This window comes from Tauraco erythrolophus, chromosome 13 (genome assembly GCF_009769465.1).
Source record: "Tauraco erythrolophus isolate bTauEry1 chromosome 13, bTauEry1.pri, whole genome shotgun sequence".
NCBI classification, from domain to species: domain Eukaryota; kingdom Metazoa; phylum Chordata; class Aves; order Musophagiformes; family Musophagidae; genus Tauraco; species Tauraco erythrolophus.
In genome coordinates this window covers 4,839,357-4,851,697 of record NC_141477.1, presented here as the reverse complement: position 1 = coordinate 4,851,697, position 12,341 = coordinate 4,839,357, and the positions used below count along the sequence as shown (strand labels likewise).

General features: G+C 36.9%; 1 protein-coding gene across 1 annotated transcript in view; it reads right to left on the bottom strand.

The window, feature by feature from the left end:
- Positions 1-11,673, bottom strand: part of PCDH11X (protocadherin 11 X-linked) — a 316,876-nt gene extending 305,203 nt beyond the window's left edge. The window contains exon 1 of the mRNA XM_086619900.1: positions 11,134-11,673. Within this exon, the coding sequence (XP_086476026.1) occupies positions 11,134-11,673 (540 nt within the window). The remainder of the gene's footprint in view (positions 1-11,133) is intronic.
- Between the last annotated feature and the right edge of the window lie 668 nt (positions 11,674-12,341).

The window sequence follows — 12,341 nt, the reverse complement described above, 5'->3', positions numbered from 1 at the left end:
AATTATTTCTTCTGCTGCATCTGAGAAAAAGTTCCCAGAAGACGTAATTTGTTAGCTCTGTTCTCACCTATCAGATCTAGGGAAAGGTAACAGCTAGATACCTGAAGGTCATATTTGATCCTTAAGTATTTTGGGAGGCCCTGATCTCTACAAAGCAGGAAGAACCGATGAATTTTCAACAGCACAGGAAAGGGAGACACAAAGAAATCAGGTGACTTATCCCAAAGTTAAGAACAGGCTTATACACCACTCGTTGGATGGCTGCAGGATCAGGGTATGTCCTGCTAGTATATTTGGAAGTAAACTACTACTACCTGGGTGGAACCATGCTCTGGGTAAGGAAGTATAAAAACAATGGCAAACAAGAACATGTGATGAAATCTGAGGCCTCTGAAATTCTTGCAAGTTGTCTGAAAATCATCATCAAGTCATGAAAACTTAGAGACCTGCTCAATTCCTCACTCTTCTCCATCCTTGCACTTTTCACTACTCTGGCAGGCATCAAGAGCATCTTAATACATTTGGAAAGCACACTGTGGTGTTCTCTTCACCCAAGTACTTTGGTGGCAAATTTCTATACAGTTTTCAAAAGTGTAGTGATTTTTTTCAAAGACTGAACTTCAATGCTAGATTGTTATGAGGAAAGCTAACATTAGCTGTAAAAATTCAAATTTCAATTTAGAAATTTTACTTGCATATATTTTTAAATATAGCCCTCAGGAAGACTGTGAAATACGTTGAGACACAGTGCACATTTCGGCTATCCTAATTGAAATTAATTTTTTTGCAGGTAGTGACATATTTATACACAAGAAATCTATGTGCAACTGTAACAATAGCATACTCTGTAGTGATATCCAATTATAACTGTTGTCTTCCTCCTTGCATCTTGTAGAAAGAAAAAAATAGAGAAAGTGAAATCAAATAAAAATAATAGTTTCTTACCCTCTGAAACCGAGGAGGATTTTATAGCAAGCATAACACAAGGAAAAGTTCAAGACTCAAGGCAGCTTCTACTAAAATCAAATGAAATCTTGATCAAGTGACCACTGAAACTCAGTCATGGCTTCAGTTTTCAACTTTCAGACAGATCTTCCTAGAGAATTCTAATGTTTGTCTGCACTTATAAAATATTTAGCCAATATTTTTTGCAATTAACTGTTCGAAAAAAAAATAATCTCATCTTCAATGATCTCTCAGCACTTTTTGAAATATTTCTGTCTATATTCACATGCTTCATAAACCCTCACAAGTCTCAAATTCCGTTAAGCCAGACTTATTTTGACCTAGTGACTCTGATTTGCTTCTTTCCTCCAAGTAGCTCATAAGATACAGCTATTCAAAACCAAATAAGTACATTAAAAAAAAAAAAAAACCACAACTGTCCTCTGGGTAACTATCACCAGCATCTGAATCTATAGAGAAGTGCAAAAAGAAGTTTTCAGTACACTGTCGCTTATGTGAAACCTTCAAAGACCTTCAGAAAGTTCAGTTAATGAGTGAGCTTACTTGTAACACACTAATGAAGTATTGAAAACACTAGTTCTGCCATATATTTAACACCTATATTCAATTCAGATATTGCTGACATCATAAATTTTGGCAATCTGTAAAGATTTCACAAGTATCCATAAAAAACAAAAGTCAAATTTGGAAAAATCAGTTCAACATGAAATATGAGTTAACTGATTTTGAACATGACATCTAATATTTTTCTATAAATTTTCCTCAGAGGTGCATTATATTGCCATTGTATAGTAAACATAAAAATTCACTATCCACAGGAGAATATTCCCATCTAATTGCTTAAAAATACAGCACGCTTTCTGTAACTTTGCTTGACATTCTGTATTTCTAGTTCCAATATCATGCATATATGCAAACCAAACTATAATTTCATTGAGAAACACAGGGGTTTTATTACTACTTTTATTGTGGTTTATTGTTGAGAGCATTATAGATTGTGTAATTGGTGATTTCTTTCCATATAAATGAAATTGAAGCTTTTACTAAATGTATTTTGAGAAAATAGTAATTTCTAAGTGTTGTTTATACACTTGGTTTCACGAGGACTATGTAAACAAATCCTTAGTCTACTATGTTCAGAAAGCATCACCACATCTGTGTTAACTAGCATACTGATCTGTCTGGACATCAGCAAAAGATAATATTCATATAAGATAGATGAACTGAAGATCTCCATTTGACAGATTTGTGCCTTCCAGCTTGAGTCTATCATCCTTCCCACGCAGAGACATGCTCATGCTAAGTTATATATTATTGTTTCATGACAGCTAGTGAGAAAATCAGAGCCTTGAATGCAAAAAGATACACCAACTTGTCCCTCACCCTAACTCACTGAGCTTACCATGCCTGGAAGCAAGACTTTCTCCTCCAGTCTTCAGTCAATCCCCCAAAGGGGTGTCAGGATAATTGAACCTGACAGTTTCACAGTAATAATGCCATAAACCACCCTAAAGGAGCCTTGTATCAACCAAAAAGAAGCAATTACCTTGACTCTTGACTCACTACCACCAGTCAGTAGTAGAGTTTTATCTACTAAGAGACACTAACTCACAGCTGTAAGAATGCAAATCAGGTATTTTCCCCCTTTAAATATCAGACCCAGCAGCTTTCTCAAAACAATGTTCATAGATGACCACTTATCCGTCTCTAAACAAATTAATACTGAGCAATATTCTCATTCTACTACAAAACCTTCTCATAAGAATCATGTACTTTGATACTTCAGACAGTAAGAAAAATGGCTTCCCAAGAAGATGGATGCTGAACTACATCATAAAATAATGAAAATAGTTTGATAATGCAAAGATGATGTAAAAAGGATTTTGAAGTAAGGGAACTATATAAAGGGAAGAGTTCTTTGGAGGTTTTTTTAATTCCTTACGTTCCTGAAGTTAAATAATCGGAAAACAGTGAGAAGAATTTCACTAGATGTCCAACGATAATGACAAATGTAAGGGATAAGAATTCTACTCATAAATATTTATAATTTCTTCCTCAGTCCACCTTCCAAGCTCTCCTGTAATTACTAATACAAAATAAGATTAAAATGAAAGTTATTTATCCCTTTCATATATTTGCAGGGGAGCTTTTAAAGATTTCACTATGTCTCTTAGCACTCATAGGCATCCTTCAAGTTTCTGTATCTCATTTTCTAGCTTATTTCAGCTCATGTCATGTTATCCACGACCCAAAAACTACCTGACCTAGACAAGAGAAATGGTGGCAGGGAGCCAGTTACTTTTCACGTAAACTGAAAGCTGGGTAAGCTCTCTATTCCATTCTATTTGAACCATTTCTTTTTACTTCAACATATCTTTTATATCATGAGGAAACTGGTAACAAGAAAATTCTTCACATCTTTGATTTTAGGATTAATTTAACATTAAGAACTTTTACAATTTGCAATACTGACAGATTTTTCCCTCTCTTCTCTCAAGTACAATACAAGGAGTTGCCTAAATACATCCTAAGTCACTTAATGTATTCTTTAAAGCATTTATCAAATACTTCCTGCACACACCGAAATCTTCTTTGGATGGGCTCACTCCAGGTGTCTTTTATGGGAAGGTACTGGGGTAAAAATTATGCAAAGTTAGATTAGTACACATATAAAAACAAGACAGAAATGCAGGGAGAGGGGATTGTTGCATAAAACAAGTTCAGAAACAAAGCTGTTATCAGGCCTAATCGTACCTATCAGACACAAGCCTGAGCGAAAGGACAATCATTAACTTCTGAAAACATATCTAATTCTCAAGAACTGATTTCTAGAATAAAGGACACATTTATGCATTTAACTCAAAACTGTTGTGTCAAAGTTATTACTTCACCTGAAACCACTCATCTCAGGTTTCTGGAAAAAAGGCTCTTTCCCCAGTCAGGGCTTTACAGAGCCAGCATCTGAAACTCTACACAACGGTACTAAGGACAATGTTCACCAAACCACGTAATCGGTGGGAAGTGTTATGTATTTGTGAATAGCTTTAGACTCTGCGAGGCTCAATCTTTCAAAGAATTGAGCCTTTTTATTAATGCCTGAACTTCCCCATAGCTGAAGACTAACTTTCAAATTTAGCTTTGTTGTGCAGCACAGTACCACTTCATGAGTGGAATAAAACAAATGGAACAAAAAAAATCCTAAACTACTTTGAAGGTAGGTGCAACATGATTTAACAGAAATCAGCCATGGCACTTCAACTGCTACAAATGTATACTAAAGGAAATCATAAAAGTTTCATGAACTATTTGTGAAGTTAGCCATCTCAGCAAGTAGTATTTGTAAATCTTCAAGGGACTACTGAAATTCTTGTCACTTCAGATGGTAATTATCCACATCTCAGTGGAAAAGACAAGGAGAGGGAACCACACATCTGAAAAAAATGAAGCTATATTCTAACATTAAACAAATACAATGATCTTCTAGTAGTAACAGAGAAAGGGAAAGATGTATCAGTTCTGACCTATTCCCCACTGTCACTGTGGACTTAGGAAAAAAAGTGCTCAGCATCGTTCAAAAGACAGCCTGTCTGTCATAGAAAACCTCTCTTCTAAAGGGCAGCTAAAAGTTACCTTAGAAAGACAACATGTCCAACTCTCCATATTTATTAAATTACAGGCACTACAGAGTGACCTTAGAGCTTGACTGGAGTGCAACTCCAGAGCAAAAAAAATCCTAAATCTATTTTTGAGCTCCCTAAATCTATTACCTTCTGCATCTATGCTGGCATGTGAAATGTGAAAGAAGACATAGTACTGTTCCACAAATATATGAAATATAATCCATATGAGGCAGTTCAGTGAAGATGGAAGTTAACCTGCCCTGCAAAGTTATGCTGAATGAAATCCCTGCGCTAATTCAATCAATGGACTGTGAAGTGAGAAAAACAGGCCAACCCACACCCAAGTCGAAACTCGAAATCTTAGTCTAAGATGCATGACAGCGGGAGAAAAACAAACAAACAAAATAAACACTAAAATAGGATTTAACATGCATCTTATTTTCACCTTGTATATAAGCACTGCCAAACCTACGATTTGTTTTAACAAAACCATAATTTCTCAGTTTTAGGTTCAAATACCCAAGTACTATAGTTACCTGGGACATCAGTATGCGTGCAATTCATTTTTGTTTTAGTGTCAGTGAATCTTGAAATAACACTGACCAGCTAGCCTTTCTCCAATGACAAGAAACAAATACTGAGAAGTTATTGGCATCATCTTATCAGGAAGTCGAGAAGTTTTCTGAATCATGTATTTTCCTCAGTATATGTAAGTCTGTAAAATGAAAATTCTTGAGATCTTGAATAGCCATCTTTTCAACACACAATTACTGGAAAGTATTGCTAATAAAAGAAATTAGAAAGTGCAAAAATCCTTTGCTACTAGTGGGTTACCACAAATTTACAAAGGATTTTTTGATAACAGGAGAATAATGAAGTTGGAATTTACCTAATCTTATTAGTGCCTAACTGCAATATTCAGTAAAACCTGACAATATTAATAAATGTCTGTTTGCATGTAGAAAAAACTCTATCTTGGCAGTTTTTTCACAGAAGGCAGATGTTGATAACAACCACCCCAGGCTTTTTTGTGACCTATTTAAAGGGCAAATATACCATTTCATTGTCCTCTCATGCTGCTAAAGCCTACACAGAAGAATCACCCACATGAATTTCAGTACGATTAGCTGTGGGATGCTCCCTCATTCAACCACGGTTTGAGAGTAAAAGTGAGGGCTGCTGCTTCAGATTCCACTTAAAAGGATGAAAGCATGAAAAAGGACAGAAATGAGAGGCTCAAGCAGCTCATGCTTGGGACAGTGAACATGATCTGATGAACATCTGTGTCACGAAAATACGTCTGTGTCACTGTGCACTGAGTTCACAGGGACATTAACCGTACTTTTTTCCTTTCTCTCTGTGTACTGAACCACTCATAGTATTGACGCAACATCAAAACACCACCAGGCCATGGAAATGTTTTGATTGTCCTCCTCCACTGTTAGTGGTTTTGGCTATTGAATTTGTATTACTGCTTACGATATGATTATCAACAATGATTTCATTAACCTGACTTTCTGGTTCTGATTTAACTACAAATCCAGTAATTTTGATTTAACTACCTTCCTAGCTTTGATTTTACATAAAACACATCTCCTTCCATTCTTGATTTTCACAAACAGTGACATTAGTTACTTGACCCAGAACTGCTGTCAGGCTCAGATATAACCTAGTTGCAAGAGCAGGCTTGAAATACGATGAAGATTTGTGATCTCCATCTTCCACGGGTCACAGACTTGATAAAATATTAGAAATAAGTGGAAAGATTCACTATAAGAGATGATCTACAGTAGCAAAAGGTAACTCTGCTCATTAGAGACAAGACTGACGTGTTGTGAGACTGAGTAAGAATCTATTTTGTCAGATTACAGAGGTATGAACTGACAGCTACAAAAAGATTATTATATTATTCTAGAAGGAATGCACCAGTTGCTTCTGACAATAAGTAAATACAGGAAAATTACTGTAATAGGTAAAAGTAATGGAACTATAACAGTAACACCAATCTAATTTCCCCCCAAACTGCAACAGATTAAAGCAACAACCTATTAGCAAACAGAATTAGCTCACAAGAAAACGCTCTGCTCCTGTAAAAGCAGAATTATGCTTTCACTCTAGCCCACTGCTAACTGGGTATTGTTGCACCTATGCAACATCTAGTGTATACGGTATACCTATTTGACAAGAAATGCTAAGGAATTGATAAAAAGAATTTAATTTAAAACATGCACTTATATGAATCCTTTTAGAAGTATACATGACTCTCCCGTTACAGCTGGAATTCTATTCAAAACCTGCTCTGAAACAGCTCTCCTTTTTAGCATCTAAGAGAACAAAGAAATGCTTCCCACTAAAGTCTTCACAGTCAAAGTAGAGGCCTGTGACACCTGTAAATTCCAAGTGACTAATCAAGTTATACTAAATATTAGCTTGCCTTGAACTCAAATATAAGCATACTGAAAGAGTGTAATCAACAACAGCATGTGAGTATTTTTAACACTATGGTGGTATTGCCAGGCACAACATACATTTTACATCAGTATGTAAGCAATGTGAATGCCTTGAGGTGAACAAAGACCTGAAGGCTTAGCTGCCTGCTGGGGTTAAACCACAACAGTAGTGTTTGCAGATTCATCCTTAATCAGAAATCACTGCTTATTAACATTTCAATTCACAATGTGCTCTTGCATCCCACTGTTTTAACATACTACTTCTGTTTACGAATGGCCATTTCTCTTTTTCTCTGTCATTCCAAGTAGTCTTTTCTGACTCTCAACTGAGACAAAATCATTGTTTTTCATTCTGGCCATCTCTTTCTCTGAGCTACTTCACTATCTGTCTTAGCTGCTTCTTCTACCACCTCCTACAATCAGCGTAATGCCATCTTTCCACCCAATCTAGACTTGGAGTTATTTCTCACTCTAACTGCTTTTTCCTTTATTTTTAAATCACATCTGATTAAGTTCTCCCTCCCTAGACTTGTTCACAGTAAAGACCGTTTACCATTTGCACCTTTAATGACATCCTATCCATGGTCAGCTTTGGGCATCTCAGCAGAGAAATACAATCTTTTGTTATGCTATGCACAACAACTTCTTTGGGTAACAGCAGGATGCCTTGCCTGTTTCCTGGAAACCTTCTCTTTTATGGGGAAGGAATAAAACAAAACAAAACAAAGCAAAAAAAAAAAAAACAAAACACACCTTCATGTATTAAAGCATCACTACTTTTAAATAATTCAATATTTGTAAACTTCTACCAGAGTAAATCTTTGTCAATTACTAGTGCTGCTACATTGGCTGGATGGGAGATACTTGGAAACTGATGCAACTCATTTTCTAAATGAGGAAACAAGTACAATTCAAAAGCTATCCAAAAGACACGTTTGAATCTGCCCTTAAAAAAAAAAAAAAAAAAAAAAAAAAAAAAAAAAAAACCACACTGCTTTCCTTAGACTGTCTCTTAGAACTTGTCCTCCACATAACTCCTAAGTAAGTCTTACCAAAAGAAATGCAGTGGTTATGCAAAACTGTTGTCTTTTTAGAGTTCATGCATTTCAGACAGTGTATAGTTGAATCACAGACACCTGGAAAGTTTTGAAGTTGCAGAACGATGAATCAGTTACCTATAAAGAAGTTATTTTCTGTTGAGGTACCTTTTGAAAAAACGCAGGCAGGCAACAAATACCTGAATGCTAATTTATATGGTAATCAAAGTGCTCCCTTGTATTAAATATATCAAATTTTGTGTTATGAAACTTCCAAGTAACGCTGAGCCAAAATACAAGAATAGCTTTTTTTACAGTGTTTTGCTTTCTTCTGTTTTATAAAGATTTTTAGAAAGAGACAGGAGATTAAAATAACAAGAAAGTCTATCATATAGTTAAAACGCTTTATCACTAATTATCCACTTTGCAAAAGAAACTGAGTACTACAATTATATGGAACCTTTTTCCTCACACTTTGAGAGGCAGTAAGGTAAGTGTAATAAAGTGAGGAAACATCATGACACATGAATGTTACCTTCCCAATGAGATACAGAGTTGCTGAAAACATGTTGAAAACCTATAAACTCTTCAGCTGAGTTTGTGTTGAGAGGTTTATTCTTTTTCAGAAATTGTTACGGCAAAAATCTCTTTACGTTCTGGCAAAACAGGCCTGGCTTCACGCAGACAATAAGCAAATTTTAGCTAAACTTTTTTTAAGAAGTAAAATGTAACCGAATAAATGTTTCTTCGTTGCACAGCTTGTCAGTCTGCTATTACTTTCTCTAGAATATAGAGCAACACATTTCACTGTTACTGCACACACTCTAAAGCATCAGCTTTTGTGCTCCTATGAAGTGACTTGCACACGCTCATCATCTCCCACTCCTCCACCATCCTGCAAGCATGCTGCCCATCTTCGGATCTGGTGCTTCCCAAAATTCCCCACAGCGCTGTCATATCAGCCCTGCTAGGCTCATCCTGTTCAGAAGGCAAGACTTTCACTTGCTGTCATTTTCCCACTTTTCTGTACGTTGGTTACAAAAGGAAGGAAAAGGTCAACGCACAGCAGAAGACAGAAGACACTAGTATCTTCAGAGCATACCTCAAAGAACAGCACAGGATAACACACGAGGAGTGTTTTGGGAGAACAGGCAAGCAACAGCATCCTTGTGCACGTGTCACCCTCCCTTCTAGTATTTCTGTGTCACCCAGGAAAGAATTCTCAGGCACCACCACTCTTCCCTTCCTTCTCCATCTCCCTATCCTCCCCCATTGCCAGATGGATCTTTGTATATGCTAAGTTCCCCGCCTGCTCGCAAGAATTCTTCATTTCAACTACTTTTTTTCCCTCTCTTCTTACATGATCACTTTTGGTATTAACATTGTAAAAACTTCCAGTGGAATAACATCTATTCCAAACGGCATCTGGCTGTCATAAACCTCTTGGTTTTACAGATACTTTCCAAGGTATGTAAAATCGCTGGCTTATTTAAAGACAGTGGATCCGTAACTCAAAAAGTACCTGACCAAAAGGCATGCAAGAGAAAAATGTAATTAATTCACTTAGGAGATCTGTCTATAGACTGTGATTTTACAAATTACTTCGGTTGTGGCACATCTAGCACAAGAACTCAGAACTTTCAGTTCATACCAGTGCATGTTCAGCCACATTACATTTCTCTACCTTATGCTGCAAAACCAGTTTTTCAGAAACACTTGAATAAATGTGTAACTTTTATTTTATTTTTCTTTTTTTCTTTCCCTCCTCTAATTCAAATACTGAATTATATTTTTTGAAAAAGTTATTTGCACGTCTCTCAGTGAAATTTGGCTCCCTGGCAGACCACCTCATCTCACATTAGAGCTTTAGACAAGGCCTGATGCCCTACACTACTTTTGGTACGGAGCTGTAGCTTCTATTTCAGATGAGCTCCCACTCCTGTGATACAAATATGCCATAATTCTGCTGATCTGTTACATTCCGTTTCAGACAGAGTCCAAAAATAAACTCACAAAACAAGACTGCTATTGTGGTGATCTGAACTGTTGCTCACTCAATCCCAGGGACTCCTGATTTCGCTGTTTCCTATTTTTTTACTTTTCCTAGAATAACAGCACATTTCTCTCAGATATATTAACTAACATTTCTCTATTCAGACTGTGTGTTGTTTGGCCACATTTTGTCTGTACCCCTGGCTTTTTTATTATTTTCTACTCTTACTGTTATTTATTTAATACACTGTTATTCATTTCCCGGATTCTCATTTAAAATGCCAAATAAAGAAGACTGCATCCTACTGGATGCTTCTGGTTAGGTAGTTAAAAAAACAAAACAAAACAAAACAAAAAAACACAAACCCACGCGTGTAGATCCATATGCTCTCAGTATAACCTTGGAATTTAAAAGTTTTAAAGAGCTTGCTACAAAAGACCTCAAACTTTTTAGTAAGTTCTTGAAAAGTCTTAAATTCCTAGGCTACTCTGAGAGCAGGCAGAAGCATGGGGGGTATTTTTAGATAGCTAACCAGAAGTGTCCAGTGGGATGGACAAAATCTCTTCCAAAAGAGATTTTTACTTTTTTGTCACTAGTTAGTACCCACACTGACACAACTACTTCATGTTGTAAGCACATCACCTCACATAAGCTTCTGGCCTACGTTCTACTGCTCAAATCTAGCAGTCATGCAAGAGAGACACATAATGCAAAATATTGTAGCACGTGGTGCTCTTATGTCAGTGGCAATAAGAATACACCTTTGAGAGTCCAAAAAGACTGTTGGCCAAAGTATACAACCACTTTGAATGCTGATGGAGAGTTCACGAAGACATGCACATTTCATCCTACTGTCACGCAGCCGGATGTCCGCATACATAAACAGCTTTCCACAAAGTGAACGTGCGATGCACTGGAGTGCACTCGGGGTACAGATTAACATTTCAAGACAGGTATCTGCAGTGCACCACTACTTCTTGATATTTCTAATGGGTTGATGATGAGTGGCAACACTTGTGGAAAGACAGCAACACAGACAGTAACATAGAAGGACAGAAGAAACCCACCTTAAGGAGTTCATAGTGTTGAATAGCATTCACCCCAATGTCGGGATCGATGGCAGATGGGACAGAATAGCGAGAATTAATTGCTGTGTTCTCAGGGATAGAGATGTTAATAACTGTTGAGGGGAAGAGGGGGGCATTGTCATTTATATCCTCTATTAGGAATCTGATCTTGACCAGTCTGAAAACTTCATCAGGCAACACAGCAACCTCCACCTCATAAAAGCAGCGGTTCTCACTAAAGATACCCGAGCAGAGCTTCTCTCGGTCTATGCGGTTTGCAGTCGTGAATATCTCACCAGTGTTCTCCTCCACTCGTACCAACGGCACATCTCCAGTCTTATACACAAGCTTGAACTGCAGCGGTGAGGAAAGGGGCACATCCGGGTCCAGCGTTAGGTTAAGATCCTTGAGCAAATTGCCAATGAGGACATTTTCAGGCAGTTCTTCCCGCACAGTATAATTCTTCTCCTGGGCGCCAGATTGAAATACAATACAGGCTAATAAGACTGCCAAGAGGTAGGTTCCAGACAGCAAGTCCATCTCCAGAATGAAAAATGAGTATTTGTGTAGAACACCAAGAGTACCTGAAAAAAGGAAAAGAAAGAAAAATTCTTTAAAATTTACAAAATATTGTGTTCTTAAAGTGATGGAGACATAAAAGGTGTATTTTTCCTATAGCAAACAACCTGAACTGTTTGAAAATCCTATTAATAAAGTGCTACTTGACTTAACAATCCTTCATAAAACATAAAAACTTCCTGCACAGTTTTTTTACTTAAAACTGTTTACTAAACACTGAGGTAAGTATTTTAGAACTGGATCAGAGTGAATGAACAAATAAATACAAAAATCTCTATTTCCAGCATAAGATATTCCTTTGCTCCTTAACAAAACCTCTTGCTTTGAACCTTCTGCCACACTTTCCTTAATTTTTTTGTTTCCAAAGAAAAGAGTAGGTAAGAAGTTCGCAAGCAACCATCTGCTGAGAACCAGATCTTTTTATACCTCTTGCTGAGAGATGGGAAACCAAGAACACTTGTCGTAATTTTCCCCTCAAGTTTTGCACTGACAAAATTATGTAATATTTGGTAACAGCACAGAAATCTGGCTATTTTTAATACCTGAACTTAAACTGGCAAGAAAATATTATCTAGACAGAGTCTGGTGAACGTCAGTCAGCAATGGATGGAAATCTGTCTAACACACAG